We start from the raw sequence: 17,459 nt of genomic DNA, 5'->3' as shown, positions 1-17,459 counted from the left end.
ATACTGTGTATATTTAATATGTATATATAAATACACACACATGCATGTATATATATTTCAGAAAAATATGCTGTTTATATATTAAATATATTTATAATATACACATTATATGAATATAGACATGTAAATACATGTAAATATTTTCAAAATATATATTGTATGTGTGGGTATTTATATATACATAATAAACATACACAATACACACACATATATTACGTAAACAAAAACTTTTATTTTGGATACGATTAATCACGATTAATCATTTGACAGCACTAATTCTAATTTCCACATTTTCCACTCTGCAGAAACATTTGACTGCTTTTGTTGTTTTGCTAAGTGCAATGAAACTGATATATATTTAATCTTCATCCTTATTTTGTGGGGGTGGGGGGGTGGGGGGGGGAACTGTATGGACAGTTTTTATTAATATTTTGAACTCAGCATCATCAAATTAGGTAATAACCTGCCTTTTTGCAAATCGGCACTTTTTTCCAATATGTAGGGTTGTGTAATCTTTACCAGTGTTACTTTAGTATTAGTCAAGTCAAGTCACCTTTATTTATATAGCGCTTTTAACAATACAGATTGTATCAAAGCAACTGTACAGCATTAATTAGGAAAATATTGTGTCAATAATGCAAAATGATAATAGTAAACACTCAATTTTCAGTTAAAGGCAGTTCATCATTGACTAGTATCATATTACTAAGATACTTCAGTTTTTAATATTTTAAATTAGTTTTCATTTTCAGATTTTCTGTTCTGAATTTTTATTTTTAATGCAAAAAGTTAAATGTTTTATAAATTTTGTTGTGTTTTGGTCATTTTTATTATTGTTTTAAAATATGTCTATATAGTTTATACATTTTTATTTCAGTTTTAGTTTGTTATTTTAGACCATCAAGTTAAACAAATGAAAATGAGAAATGTTGCAAATAGTTTAAATAAAATGCATTTTAAAATATAATTTAAATTATGTTATATATCATATATAAATGACACATATAAATTCCATTAAATATTTTATTTCAATTAGTTGTTTTGCAATTTTGTAATTGTTTATTTTATTTAAAGAAAGTGCAATTTTATTGTTTTCATTTTAGTTTTAGTTAACTATAATAACCCTGATCTCATCTTTGATTGACCTGCTCCTTCTCTATGTAAAATATGAGTGCTGTTTGCCCATGCAAAAAATGAATGCACATTAATGCAATACTTAATGGTAATAAATAATACTTAAAAAGAAAAAAAAGAAAATCATGTTTTTTTTATGCATGAGCAATAGTAATAGAAAATCATGCATTTTTTCAAAATTTTCAGTAAAAACATTTTAACTAGCGTACTAAAATACAGCAATTCTGAATTTCATTACACCAAATACACAAAATAATGTTCTTTTTAGCAACATCATATGACCCCTTTAAGAACTTTTCACTGAAAGTTCTTTGGGGAACCAAAAATGGTTCTTCTATGACATTCGCTGCAAAAACCCCTCTTTGTAACCTTCATTTTTAAGAGATCGAAAGTCACACTCCCATGGCTACACTCATGTCAACTGAGGTTGTAATGCCTCTGTTCTGGAGTCAGTGCTTTATTTGCCTGTATAAAAGGCTCAAACAGGTTTTGGGCCGCATGAACTGATTTTGAAACCGGCCTTGAGAGGTGCCAGATGAGGGCAGGGCATTGTGTGCCTCTGCGTGGTGTCTTTCTGCACACATTGAATGCAACAAAAATTTGGAGGTACATAATGGTAAAGGTAACAGATTTGGCGGTTACATTAGCTCTGGCTCATCAAACCAGTCAAATTTCACGAGGGGAATATAAATCTCTCATCTCCATTCTTTCCAGCCCAAATCACAAGACAGATTTCCACAACGCAGTGGAAAGTTATTGGCTTTGAACAACCACAGGTATGAAATAAACCACACACTTCTACTGTTTCCACATCAATATACTCCGCTTGGAATTTTCAGAGAGTGAAAATGCCTTTGGTGTCTAGAAAAAAATATCCTTTTCAAAAGGGGAAGTGTACTTCCCCTTTTGTTACTAATAAAATATTCTTTCCTAACCGATTTAGACAAGTAGCACAAATGGTGCAGGATGAGTTACAGCACTTTGGCTTATAGGATTGTTCAAATCACTAACCACAAGTATGAGCAACAGCAGATGTGATGCTTTATTATCAAACAGCACTCATCAACAAATTGGTGTAGGAAATACTGCATTAGTGAAGTCATACTGTATTTGAAGCCGGCCTTGAGAGGTGCCAGATGAGGGCAGGGCATTGTGTGCCTCTGCGTGGAGTCTCTTACCAGTCAAGCTGTTGAACAAGGCCTCCTTGTGAAAGTGTCTTTCAGAGAGAGGAGTGCAAGCGGTGAAAGACAGACAGAGAGCAAAGCTTGTGCGTCGGAAAGAGACTTTCTGCCCTACAAGACTCCAGGTGTGTCCTAATCCGGCCAAAAGTATTAAACTTTGCAACAAAAGTCAAGAATTTGTGCTCTGTGGTGAGACTGAAACCATACTTTAAGGGGGAAGAAATGTCTTAATTTAACAATAAATCGTTTAAAAGCCCATATTGGTTGACCTCTAATGTGATTATTTGTGGAAACAGAACTGTTTTCAACATTGATAATAATCAGAAATGTTTCGGAAGTGTACTTCCCCTTTTGTTACTAATAAAATATTCTTTCCTAACCGATTTAGACAAGTAGCACAAATGGTGCAGGATGAGTTACAGCACTTTGGCTTATAGGATTGTTCAAATCACTAACCACAAGTATGAGCAACAGCAGATGTGATGCTTCATTATCAAACAGCACTCATCAACAAATTGGTGTAGGAAATACTGCATTAGTGAAGTCATACTGTAAATAAACTTTTTTTACTGTTTTACACAGCTTTGCTGAAGTCGTATGAACACGCACTTTTAAAAACGAAGGTTTTTTTATTGGCATTGATGCCTCTATGAAGAAACTTTAACATCCAAAGAACCTGTGCATTCAACAAAAGGTTCTCAACAGTGAAAAAAGGCTCTTTTGATTATTAAAAAAATTGTTCTTCAAATAAAAGAAACTACATCCTTCAAAATAAAGGTTCTTTATCGATGTTCCATAAAGAACTTTTACCATTTATAGAATTTTTCCAGGTTCTTTATAGTGGAAAAGGTTTTGAAATTTTTTAAATTTTCTGAGCTGCAAATCAGCATATTACAATGATTTCTGAAGGATCATGTGACACTGAAGACTGGAGTAATGACGCTGAAAATTCAGCTTTGATCACAGAAATAAATGACATTTTAAAATATATTACAATAGAAAACAGTTATTTTAAATTGTAATAACATTTCATAGTTTTACTGTTTTTACTGTATTTTTCATCAAATAAATGCAGCTTTTCAAAAACATTACAAAAATGTTTCCTACCCCAAACTTTTTGAATTTTCATCAGCCATCTTTTGCAACATTATACATTTCTTTACTGTCACATTTGAACAATTGAATGCATCCTCACCATCCATCCTTTTGAACAGTAGTGAATATTTGGAAATAATCACATAACTGCAAATGATAAAGCAACCTGATACACTCTGATCTGAGTGACACGCACAAACCCCATGATCTTCTCTTAAAATCAACCTTTACGACATCTTCAAGAGAGGAAGCCCCCGAAACAGATGCTTAAGATGGTGAAGAACGGCTCTCAGGGCATGATGGGACATGCTCTGGAAACCGTCTGATCTTTGATCTTGGCCTTGACTGGCAGGGGCGCTTAATAAAACATCTTCAGAACACCATCCAAAGCCAAAACAACCACACGGCCACTTGCCGTTTCATGCAAAACCATCCAAACTGGTTAAGACCTGTACCATCTGTTATTGACCTAAGTGTGTCCACTTGGACGGCTTTAGCAGATAACAGACAATCTCAATCTAGTTGGCACACCTCTGGAGTTTCAGGCTGATCTGCTTTGATAGTTCACAGCCTCAATTGACTAAATAAATTAAGTAATATGCCAGTGACAGTTACTGAAGACCATGTCCATCAACATATCTCCATGCAATATAAATATACCACTGATGTTTCATTTCACATGCTGGTAATTGCTCTCTCTGATCAACTTCTCTGATCAGATCAACTCTGCCACGTCTTCAATTCAATTACCAATAACACTGGAGATGTAAGTACTTTGATCACATTAAGAGCAATGTGTTCGAGTTGTTCTCACCATAAGGTACTCTGACAAAGGTGTTCTACTTGATCTGGGATCAAATGTCAAATGAGGTGGTTTACTCGTCCGGTGAGGATAACAACTGTTCAGTACACAAATGCATTAAGAAGCACACATGCAACTCCTGCTAAAGCTTTTAACAGAGCAAATAGAGTTGTTTAACACTGAAATATGTGATTATATTAACCACTGTTCTAAAGCAACTCTTGACTGCAAATATGTTAAAAGTTTAATAAGAGTTTTATCACTTTATGTACAAACTAAGACACTTCGCAACCAGTGATCTTTATTTTCTTTGTCTTGTTTAATGATGCCAAAGAAATGTCTGGCTAAGAAAGTTATGGCCAATTAATTGAAGTAAAGCTGAAATAAAATATAATAAATATTGAAAAATTCTAACTACATGGAAATTTTGAAATGTTTTTTTCCCCCCCTGCCTAATAACTGCAATAAAGTAAAAAGAAGTTTGAAGCACTAAAAGTACTAACTGAAAATTTTTTTTTTTTTAATATTTAGAATTATTACAAAAAAAACAAAAACTAATAGAACTGACAAAAGCACATAACAAAACTACACAAATTAAAATAAAATTAAAATGAGCTTAAAATACAAATTAAAGCTAATTCTAAATATATAAAATATAATAATTAAAAAAATATGAAATTCATTACACAAACTGTAATACTAAAATAACACTGAATAAACTTTTCACAATTTTGACAAAAATATAAAAAAATGCAATTCCAACTAGCAAAAGCAGTTCACTCATAACTGCATATTAAAAACTTTTTTTGTGAGATAAAGTAATGAAATATAGTGTAATCCTGGAAGTGTAATTGCACATTAAAATTTGTTTAGTTTTTTCACTTTTTTTCACATTGCAAAATTTATCGCACTATTATTATGACATTATTATTATTATTATTTTTAGACTTATCTATAACATTTATTTCTTTTTCAAATGTATTATAATGTATTATAATTTTTAATTGTTTAATTTTTGTATTTGTTCTCTTTATTATGATGTCAGCGCTATGTAAACGGTTTCATTTATAAAAAAAGAGGTTCAATAAAATAAATAAATAAACAAACAAACAAACAAACTTCAGATGAAAGCTTCTGCATGTGAATCATGCAAACATCACTGAGGCCCATGAGAGCAGCTCTGGAAACAGGTAGATGAAAGGTAAATCACTGTACACCTGCTCTTTGCCGGAGTGAGTAGTGTGGACAGCGAGCCGCAGACACAGCCTGATTAGCAGCTGTATTATGCTGCAGCTAATCCTGGATGATCCAGGCTTCCATAGGGCTCCAGCATGGGCCAAGCAGAATGACCCGGGTCAGAGGAAGAACAGTAAGCCAGCAATCTTCCTGTGGTATTATGATGGCATTTCTAGGGGTGGGCGAATGTTAACGGTGAAAATATCATGCCAAATTAAACTAAGAGAAAGAATCTGTGCCATTGCATTTAACAATTAAGCATGTTTCATCATACAATCAACAATAAATGAAACTATTGATAAATTGCTGTGTTTTTCAATAGATGAAGACAGAGAGCAAAATGGCCAATATTGCATGTCCCTAATATAATTTAATGGCAGTAAAGGGGACATACATACATGTCGCGCTATTTTCAGTTTTGTGTTTATTTTGTTATTAAATTATGTTTAAATGTTCGCCGGTTCCCGCCTCCTTCAAGGGTTAGTTCACCCAAAAATGAAAATTCTGTCATTAATTACTCACCCTCATGTCGTTTCAAACCCGTAAGACCTTCGTTCATCTTCGGAACACAAATTAAGATATTTTTGATGGAATCTGAGAGCTGTCTGACCCTGCATAGACAGCAACACAACTGAAATGTTCCCAAGTCCAGAAACGTAGCGAGGAGATCTGTAAAATAATCCATGTGACATCAGGGGTTCATATGTAATTGTATACGTCACTTTATTGCATGTGCACCCTTATACATAAACCAGGCTTTACATGCTGCCTATGCAGGCAGCTCCCTAGGTTTTGGAACAGAGCCAGTTGGGTTTTCAGTCTTTTTGAAATAATTGATGCATCACACAAATGTTTTGTTTAGAGGTAGTCCTTACCAATGCAAACCATACTGTTATCCAGTGCTTTGAAGGGTTAGTTCACCCAAAAATGAAAATTCTGTAATTAATTGCTCACCCTCATGTCGTTTCAAACCCGTAAGACCTTCGTTCATCTTCGGAACACAAATTAAGATATTTTTGATGGAATCTGAGAGCTGTCTGACCCTGCATAGACAGCAACACAACTGAAATGTTCCCAAGTCCAGAAACGTAGCGAGGAGATCTGTAAAATAATCCATGTGACATCAGTGGTTCAACCGCAATTATACGAAGCTACGAGAATAATTTTTGTGCGCAAAAGAAAAAAAAAACAACATTATTCAACAATTCGTCTCCTCCGCGGCACCCTAGCGCCATTTTGGAGAATATCCTCTGGACGTAAACAGCTGTTCTGTGTCAGCTGCGTCACACCGGATCTGTTTCCTACGTTGTTGTGATTTGATCTGAATGAAAACAGCGTATCTGGCGTGACGTCCAGCTGACACAGAACAGCATATGCTGTTTACAGGGTGATGCGGAGGAGACGAAAAGTTGAATAAAGTCATTATTTTTTTGTCTTTTGCACACAAAAATTATTCTCGAAGCTTCGTAAAATTACGGTTGAACCCCTGATGTCACATGGATTATTTGACAGATCTCCTTGCTACGTTTCTGGACTTGGGAACATTTCAGTTGTATTGCTGTCTATGCAGGGTCAGACAGCTCTCAGATTCCATCAAAAATATCTTAATTTGTGTTCCGAAGAAGAACCAAGGTCTTACAGGTTTGAAACAACATGAGGGTGAGTAATTAATGACAGAATTTTCATTTTTGGGTGAACTATCCCTTTCATTCTGCCCGACCTCCTCAGCACCGTGATCCCCCTCAGCAGTGAGGGCTCTTCTGACAGCGTGTCCCTCCTTCCTCCCAGGTTTCGGCACCAATGTAACAAAGTTTGTAGTTCGGGGAAGAAGGAGGCGGGAACCGGCGAACATTTAAATATAATTTAATAACAAAATAAACACAAAACTGAAAATAGCGCGACAGCCCCTCACGGACGACTGCCGCGCACAAACAGAACCAATCAACATAAATAATCTAGGCCTGGTCCTCTCTCGTCCAACACTGTCGTCACTCCTCCTTTTATCCTTCCGGAGCTCCTCCGTGGGACTCGAGACCGGCGAGTGGTGCAGGTGTCGCTCATTACCATTCAACTCCACCGGCCTTGCTCCGCCCCCCCGGCTCTCGGCCCCGCCCCACTCGTTACAATGTGGTTTTGTCATTTTTATTAGTTTTTTAAACATTTAATAATTTCTTTTTATTTCAGTTTTAGTTTAATCAATTTTAGTTCTTCAACTTAGTTTATTTCAGCATTGCAACATTTCTAATTTATTAAAGTTTTCATTAAAGTTTATCTAATATTTATATTTTCTTTAGTTAACAATAACCATTTATGTAAACCACATGCATTTTTAATTTATTAACATTTATTTTAGTTTTTTTTTAATCTATTTTTTTTATTTCAGCTTTATTTCATTGAATTAAAAAATTGTTTTAGTTAACTATAACAACATTTATCTAAACCAAACATATTTTCTACAGAACACAACATTTACCCAAAAATCCCTCATAAAAAAATAATAAATTAAAAACTAGATTTCGCTGATAATTTCAAAATGGTATAAATTGGAGTTTCCCTTGAATTCTGTTACTTCCCTCAGGCCATAATATCAAGCTCCATTGAGATTCCTGCTTTCATAAAGCTTTGCACAGTGAAATATCATTCTGTACCTGGATAAACACCAACGTCTAGCCTAGGTAATCAGTTAATAAGGGCTCATTAGATCATTTTCCGATTTGTACCACATTTCTCGCATTAGCAGCCCTCAGGGAAGGTTTATCCTGATCTGTACCTGCTGCTGAGATACTCATATACCACTTATTATCATGCTAATCATGGCTAACAGAAACCAGACCGAACAGTAATGATGATGTTGACATGTGCAGACCAGCCAGTGGCAGTGAAGCACAACATCTGGGATCGCAGGAAGTCTTAAGTAGCATCTTGGCAAGAACTTGGCGTGAAATAAGTCAGGAAATATAACTTGATGACACGGTATGTCTATTAAACACCCGTGGGAGCCCTGCTGCCAAATACTGCTCAAGTGGCTTTGATTTCTCTCCAGTGCAGATCATGTAGATGCTAAAATGCAATGAAACTACCACCACCCAGGTAGATCTGTGAGGCAAAACCTTCAAACCTGGTCTTGTGACTTTGCCATGCATGAACAAGACATGATTTGTATTACCCTGAGCCCACACACACAATAGCTCCATTTACAGATGGCAGAAGCAGTAACAAACATAATCTCCTTCAAATTCATTCTTTTGCTTTTAGCTCCAAAAGCCTGCTCTGATAATGTCTGAACTAAAAGAAAACTAGTTAATGAAGGTCAATTATAGTGAAGACATGATATAAAGCATGCATCATGCAAGTTTATAAAACATACTGTTGATGAAAATAAAGAAATATAGAAGATAGTTTCCGCCACTGAGTACAAAATAAATAGGTACTTGTGACTTTTTATCTCACAATTTTTTTTCTCGCAACTGTTTTTTTTTTTTCATTCAGACATTTTCCCCAGAATTGTTAAGATATAAACTGGAAATGGCAAGTTATACAATTCAGTTGTGAAGAAAAAAAAGTCAGCTTGCAATTTTTCTTACAATTGTGAGTTTATATCTCGCAATTCTTTTTTTTTTAATTATTGTATTTCTTATTACATAACTCAGAAATACAAGAAACACAGAAAAGAAACAAAATAAATAAATAAAGAATTGAACATACAGGTCACCGGAGGCATCACATACAGTTCTTACATCCTTCTTACACAGTTATTTTTATAATAGAGGTTACTCCCCCAATATTAATTGAAGTCCGTAAGTTTCAGTCATTTTACGTCCATAAAGTTCAGTCCATTCAGTGTATTTCCATTAAGTAAATACTTCACATATATGGAGAGGGGAAAATATATCTCGCAATTCTGAGAAAAAAAAAAATCTGTTTGTTTGCGCTTGCCTTTAAAATCGACACGTACTGCGCATGTCTACGCACGCGCATTACGTCACCGTTTTCAAAGATTCCCGTATTGGGTGTTTACACGGAAACAATAACGGTGGCGTTTCAAAAACTTGCACTTTGACACCCGTTTTCAAAAATATGCGTTTTCAGTCCCCCAAAACGCCGTTGTCGTGTAAACGAACAGGCAAAACGCATAAAAAGTTTCCCGTTTTTGGCTGAAAACGTTGTCGTGTAAACGGTCAGTTGTGAGAAAAGAAGTCAGAATTGTGAGATATAAACTTATAAACCTTAAAAGACTGAACCACTATGAGCTAAGAGGTTGTTATTCGAAGGTATATGCTTTTGTTGAAGCCATAAACCCGCACTTTGAATTTTTGTTTTTTAATAATTGTGTTTAACAGCAAGAATCCCGGTGAAAAACTATGAGAATAATTGTGCCAAAAGAACACTTTAATGCCCACCCACATCCATGAAGCACACCGAATGAGGTAATCGAATAATGTAATCTCCCTAAGATTAATATTATGATTGAATCCATCATTAAGGCATTAAGTTAAAATCTGAAACCTCTATTCATAATATTGCTTTCTCCATTGAAAAAGGAGTCTGAATCAGGAGAGAAATATGCACAGATCAACATTATTATGGACTATGGACTTGTATAGCTGGAAGCAATGGTTTGAGGTTAAAATGTCTACTAAATGATGGATTTGTTTCTTACGAACACGCAGCTTTTCACTTCACCAGATGTTAACTGATGGACTGGAGTGGTGTGGATTACTTGTGGATTATTGTGATGTTTTTATCAGCTGTTTGGACTCTCATTCTGACGGCACCCATTCACTGCAGAGGATCCATTGGTGAGCAAGTGATGTAATGCTACATTTCTCCAAATCTGATAAGCAAACAAACATATATACATTTTGGATGACATGAGAGTGAGGAAATGTTTAGCAAATTTTCATTTTTGGGTGAACTGTTCCTTTAACAGATCTTTTTAAAATCCCTATGGGAAAAATACTTCCGGAACAAAGCCACTGAAAAGTGGGCGGACAATGTTGCACTCTATTGTGACACTTGCTTTAGCAAACACCTCTAGTTATTATCTCAAGAAGAAGCAGGGGCATGATGCAACAGACAGAAAGAAAACAATAAAATGCTTAAAGGTATCAAGATAACCATGATGACATTTGTTATCCTTGCGACCTTTGATCTTACAGCAGCTGTGTGTCATCACAACACTGTCTAACGTGGTTCAATAATATCTGCTTCAAAAGCGTTTGAGAGCAGAAGGTGAGTCAGTAAAGCTCATTGACATTTGACCCTCACCGCTCACTCTAGTCCAGGTTAAGCCATTCATTTTGACATTGTTAGGCATGACCCAATGACCAAAGTATACCACAAACTAATCCAAGCACGACTGGTTAAACTGCTTTAGTTAGCTTCCGCAGGTATATGTTTGGCAAACAGCAACTGTAAAGATATTTATATTCACACAGCTCAGCACCCTTTCTCTCTCTGAAATACAGCTCTCTTATCTTTTGTCATATATATGGATATATATCAGGTGCTGGAAATTACAGCAAAACATGATAAGATTGCATATCAAGCCATTAAAGATCAAATATATCCAATGCATGAACTAGACTAGAAGGCCACACAGCTGAAATACATGCAGGTGTTAAATAATATATAGGTCATATGAGGTAATGATGTATAATAAATCCTAATTGACATGACATAAAATGTCATTGAACATCACAATATGATACAAATAATGAACAAATAGGGTTAAAATAAAAAAGCATGAAAAAAATAACTTAAACTTTTAAACTTTAGTTCAGAGATTTTTGTTTTTCAGATGTTGACTGTTAACCCCCATGCAAGAAGAAGAGTTATAAATAAATAAATAATAAATACATACATAAATATTCATAGATATTACAATTATATAAATATTCTTAATGTTGCGTTGAGATGTATGTGGTGTATATGCATCTCTCTCTCTATTATTTCTATCTAATATTTTCTATTATTGTAATATTAATTATAAATATATATAAATAATCAAAGGATATATATCATTGTAAAAACTTAACTTTAATTCAGAGATTTGTTTTTCAGAAGTCGACAACCATGTGAAACCACTAATTTAATAAATAAATTAATTAAAATAATTAAATGTGTTTAGATGTTAAATATATATTTATAATAAATGTATTACATTTAGTATAGAGTGTAAATGTTTTTAGATGTTAACAACCATGTTAAACCAAGAGTTTAGTATGTAAAATAAATAAGTAAAATAAATAAACAAATACATTGTATATATAAATATGTAAATAAATATTGATAATTTTTAGATATTAATTATATAATATATTTATATGTATATTTATATTAAACATAAATATAGAATATAGTGTAAATGTTTTTAGATGTTGACAACTATGTGAAACCAATGTGAGTTTATAAATAAATAAATAAGTCACTTTTTTATATTTGAATGACCTATTACCTAATCATATCTCTATTAATTTTACTTCTATAAATATTTAAACAATATTGTCTATGTATGGAAAGCCACTTGAATACCAAAAGTGTCCCTTGAAATATAAGAGTATTACTAAAAATAGCTTATTATAAAATTTAAAAAAAGTATTCATCTAACGCAGTTTTTTTAACACGTTTAAAGCGAACTCTCCTGCAGTTTAATGAAGTACTCTGAATGAGGTGTCTGTGTTGGACAGGAGGACTGATATCCAGCATGTCCAGCTCTGGTCAGAGAGACTGTGTGCTGGTCATTGTTCTCATGAGAAACACGTGCACCCCAGAAAACACACTTTTAAACAGAAATAAAGCCATGGAGGACAAAACCTGCAGCTGAACAGCATCTTAAGGTGTTGCATGCAAGACACAGACATCATAATTCAAACAGAAGCCTCATATGAATGGCAGCTCTGACATACTGTATGAATTATGTATGTTGACAATAACATCTGCCGGCGCAAACGATTTCAATATGTCTACTTATATATGCATGTATATGTGTGTCTTTTACCTTTTTGAGGCACTTGACTGATGATTAAAAGAAGGTGTCACTCCATCGATGCTTTAAGCTTTTTCCTCCGCTTGAAAGTTCCCCAAAAACACTTCAAATATTCTTAAAAGTACTTCAGAAAAGGTTTAATAACAGAACCAGAGCCCGAGTGTCGTCAGTGTTACACTGTGAATCCAGCAGCTCTTTAAAACTTCATGTACTTTGCTGGTCAGGAAAGCAGGTTTGGTTCCAGCGCGGAAAACGTAAGTCCCGTGGGTCTGTTCGCACGTTAGATCTTGTCGTCTGCGTTAAACCGTGTGCTTGTTCGGCGTCCGTTCAGTTTCTCCTCCGGACTGAAGGGGATATCGTCATGTGTGTGAAGTTTCCCGCGGTCTCGAGAGTCTCTCAGTTTCAGTCCAGTGAAGTTTGTGCGGTTACTCACATGATTGTTTCCCGTTCAAACACGGACAGTGAAACACGCTGAAACATTGTAGCGCCGCTGAGCGCCGCTGCTGCTCACACACACACACACACACACACACACACAAACACACACACTCTCTCTGTCGTCTTTCTATTCATTGGAAGAGGGGAAAAGTTTTGGTTTTTACAAATGAATTATTATTAAAAAGAATTATAGTTTTGTAACATTGTAATGAAATATTTTTCATTATCATATATATTTTGTGTATAATATGTACATATTTTATAGAATATATATTATTCTATAGACCATTATTCTATATAATATCATTTTAATAAGTAGTTTTAGAATGTTTATGTATTATATTTATTTATTATAATGAAACATTTTTAATTATTATAGAGATATTTAAGATAGATAGATTGATACGTGCCTTAGATACAAACATTACTGGTGTGCATCTTGAGACAAAACAAAGGCACTGACATATTTTAAGATCAGTCAGTGCAAGTTTCTTTCAGTTGAAACAGCTCAGATTTACATTTTAGTCTAGGACTAGGCTTAAGCCTTGTCTGTGAAACCGGGGGATAGACTTGCACTCTATTCATTTACTAAAAATGTCAACAATTCTGTGTTTTTCTGTCAATATGGGGTGCTGTGTGTACATTAATGAGGAAAAAAAATTAACTTAAATGATTTTAGCAAATGGCTGCAATATAACAAAGAGTGAAAAATTTAAGGGGGTCAGAATACTTCCCGTACCCACTGTACATACATATGTGTTTACACACACACACACACACACTGCCACACGGGGGCGCAAGTTGACCATGAAAAACAACTATAGTAAATGTAGTTTTATTATCAGGGTTCACCTTCTTTCTTAAAAACTGAATGAACTGAGAGGCTTTCTAAGTGCAATCATGATAACAATCAGTCTTCATTTTAAAACAAGTTATTTATTCATAAATTATGTAATGCCTATAAAATCACAAATTAAAATAAGTTAAATCCAGTGACATGACATTAGACATTAAAGATGAAAACTTTGTAATGGTGCTTTATTCACATCATACACAAATGTATTTAAATTTAAAAACTAAACTTTTTTTTATTTCAAGAATGGATTGAAACAGTAATGTTAATGTGTTTCCTCAAAAAAATATAAAAAATCCCATCATTAATGACAGATTTGATTTGAAGCCTAGTGCAATCCAACAGCATGTCATGTTTTGAGTAGTTTTTCTTGCCCCAGGCTTTGCTTGTTGCAACAACCTGTAACTCAATACAGCATACTAATATAACAACTGATCTGAGACCTGTTTGCATTACAAATAATGGCATTAAATCCATGATAAAGTGATATTCATTACACGAACCATCATACTAGTTCATGAATTCCAATCACCTTCTGAGTCTATGAAAATGTTAAAAAACGAGGCTGTCAAGTCATTTTGACATGGCAGACATCAGCAGCGGTGCAGGAAAACCAGGTTCAAAGCTCTGTCAGATCAGCCGGCTGACAGCCCGTCCCCGCCACTCAGTCATCAAAGTCAGGGATGTCATCGTAGGAGAAACCGCGATAACCCTTGGAGGCGTAATAGGCGATGCGCAGGTGGTAAAACCCAGGAAGAAAGACCAGGATTCCAATAACCAGGACTGGGATGGTGCGATCACGGTGCTGTGAGTGACAGAAAGACAGAAATATCCACTTTAAGAGCACGCCGGGTCAAATGTGTGCGCAGGTCATTAATAACTGTCAAAAATATGTCTTTTCTGAGGACCTCAATGTCTGTCATACACTGATCAATCTATAGGGTATTTTGTATTCTCATTTTCTGCTTGAATACACTTTTTTTTTTTCAAGTGACCTTTAAATGTTGCCTATTTCAGACCATTTCTTAATGCATCAATTTATTCATTTTAATAGATTTTTTTATAGTGCACAATTATGACTAATGTTGAGTTAAAAATCACAGAAATTCCAATCTGACTATGCAGACTGATAAAAAAACATGAGTGAATAAAATAAATACAATTGTATTCAAGTGGCCCTTTAAGTATAACCAATTTCAGAGTATTTTTGCATTAATTATTATTATTATTTTTTAATAGATTCTTTATAGTGCACAAATATGACAGATATCAAGTAAAAAAATAAAAAAATAAAAATCCCATAAATAAAAAAAAAATATATATATATATATATAACTGTTTAAACCATTCAAAAATGTCACTATAAAAATATCAGATACATACTGTGTCTGTGTTATTTCCAAATATGAAAGCGGCCAAGATCAGAATTTTAATTCTGATAAAAATAAGTGTTTTCTGAGGACCTCAAAGTCTGCCATCTACTGATCAATCTATAGTGCAAAAGGGTATTTTGCATTATCATTTTTCTTATTAAATATATGTATTTTTTGTTCAAGTGGCCCATTTCAGAGAATTTAGTATTTTAATGAACCTATTACAAATGCATTTATTTTCATTGATTCTTCATAACACACAATTCTGACAAATGGCAAGTTAAAAATCACTACAAAAATCTAAAACATATCAGGGTTATTTGCAAATATGAAAGTGGCCCAGTTTAAAACGTTTTTTTATAATCTCATTGTCTGCTCAAATATATATAGATTTTATATATAATTCAGAGTATTGGTATTTTAATGTATCGATTTCTTAATTTTTATAGTGCACAATTATGATGAATGTCAAATGAAAAATCACAAATTCAAACCTGAATATTCAAACGTTATTACAAAATTTAGATATTTATCAAGGTTATTTCCAGATATGAAAGCGGCCCAGATTGGAGTTTAAAATGATCATATTCATATATATATATTTCATTAAGTCTTCTCAAATCATTAGTGATTACTAGATAAAGATTTTTTTTTAAAATTTTGAATCAAGACATTTTAACATTAGAACAATAAAGTGGCAATAGCATAAACTGTATATTCATTTTAGAAATGTCCACAACATTTTCAGGCCTACATAAAGCTTAACAAATTACTTAATCAAAAATGTATTTAATTTGAATGAATCACAAATAATTTTAAGATGAAGTTCTAAAATTACCAGTGTTATATTAATATCATACTATTATAGTTTTATTTATATTTAGAATTTGTTTTTAAATTTTTCCATTTTCATTTTAATTTTACTTAAAGTATTAATAACTCTAGTAACATTTTAAAAAGTTTTAATTTATGCATACATTTATGCTAGTTTTAGTTATTTTAAAACATCAAATTGAATGAAAATGACAACTGAATGAAAATGAGACACGTTGCCTTAAACTGAAATAAAATTTTAGATATAAATAAAAGTTTATTTTATTTCAAGTAACTGTTTTTTAATGGATTTAGTTTGAGTTAACTGTAATAACCCTGAAAATTACAAAAAAATAAAATCGTAATAAAACTAAATTAAAGCTATATAAAAATATTTTAACAAAAACTGAAAAAATGACAACCACATAACTTAGATTAAAATTAAAATAGAAATTGAAAATAGAAATATAAACGCTAATTTAACATACTAAATACTATAACAATAATATATAAATAATACTAATAATGCAGCCTTGCCTGGAAGCACAATTAAGCGGTTGAAAACCTTTTTGTATGTTGTGCCTTTAACTTTCTATAAAGCATACAACTGCAGTTGATGACAGTCTGACAGAATGCAGAAAACATTGCTTTACATTCAAGAAATGCATTTATGCTGCAAATAGCCATGAGGCTGTTAGGATTACGTAAATCAAAAACATAAAACAACAGAGCAATGAAATCAAACTAATGCACACTAACAAATGCACGAGGAACGTGTCTAGAAATCTGAATGCGAAGCTAATAATGGCACAATCTGTAAAGGCAGAACATGAAAGCAATGCATGGAGCTGTAATAATGTGCAATGGCACTCACATCATTAACTTCAAAGTATCCTGCTAACAGGAGGGACCCGATGATGATCAGAATGGAGCCGATGAGGAAGAGAACGGTTGCCAGGGCGATCGCTTTATAAGGGACTTTAGGTGGACTTTTCTTAAACTGAGAAGAGAGAGAACATTGCTCAATATTACAACGCATTCATGCAGAATTGCAGTTAAGAGCAGTAAACTGAATGTTTTAACTAAGTACTGTAAAACACAGGGGAATGCAATGAAAGATCAATTTCTGCACTGATTTATGTGTGATATTTAGTATGTATAAATATTAAATCAGATTTAGACCATTGGAATTTTAAACAGAACTTTTAGATGAATTTTATAGGTTTTTCAAGATTTGTGTGGGTTGTATCAGTAATATTTTTATTTTATTGTTGTTGTGTGGTTTTTGTATTGTATGGAAGCCCGTTTCCGCCACTGAATAAAAAAATAGAAAAAGGTAATTGCGACTTTTTATCTCACAATTCAGATTTTTTTCACTGAATTGCGAGTTATAAAGTCAGAATTGCGAGATATAAAGTCAGAATTGTGAGATATAAAGTCAGAATTCTGACTTTTTTTCTCAGAATTGCGTGATATAAACTCACAATTGTGAGCTATAAAGTCAGAATTGCATGATATAAACTCACAATTGCGAGCTATAAAGTCA

At 33.4% G+C, this 17,459-nt stretch overlaps 2 protein-coding genes across 4 annotated transcripts in view; both read right to left on the bottom strand.

Annotated features, from left to right (window-relative positions):
* LOC107713033 (uncharacterized) overlaps positions 1-12,923 on the bottom strand; it is a 53,254-nt gene extending 40,331 nt beyond the window's left edge. For all 3 annotated transcript variants that reach the window (XM_016518450.1, XM_016518448.1, XM_016518449.1), the window contains exon 1: positions 12,449-12,923. The gene's annotated coding sequence lies outside the window, so the exon portion shown is untranslated. The remainder of the gene's footprint in view (positions 1-12,448) is intronic.
* A 977-nt stretch (positions 12,924-13,900) lies between these two features.
* LOC107713020 (transmembrane protein 230-like) overlaps positions 13,901-17,459 on the bottom strand; it is an 8,211-nt gene continuing 4,652 nt past the window's right edge. The window contains exons 3-4 of the mRNA XM_016518435.1: positions 16,788-16,913; positions 13,901-14,532 (exon numbers count right to left, since the gene is read on the bottom strand). Coding sequence (XP_016373921.1) covers positions 14,392-14,532; positions 16,788-16,913 — 267 coding nt within the window. The 3' untranslated portion in view covers positions 13,901-14,391. The remainder of the gene's footprint in view (positions 14,533-16,787; positions 16,914-17,459) is intronic.

This window comes from Sinocyclocheilus rhinocerous, unplaced genomic scaffold, assembly GCF_001515625.1.
Source record: "Sinocyclocheilus rhinocerous isolate Xijiao unplaced genomic scaffold, SAMN03320098_v1.1 scaffold448, whole genome shotgun sequence".
Taxonomy (NCBI): domain Eukaryota; kingdom Metazoa; phylum Chordata; class Actinopteri; order Cypriniformes; family Cyprinidae; genus Sinocyclocheilus; species Sinocyclocheilus rhinocerous.
Note: the sequence above shows the minus strand (reverse complement) of the source record. Positions and strands in the feature narration are given on the sequence as shown.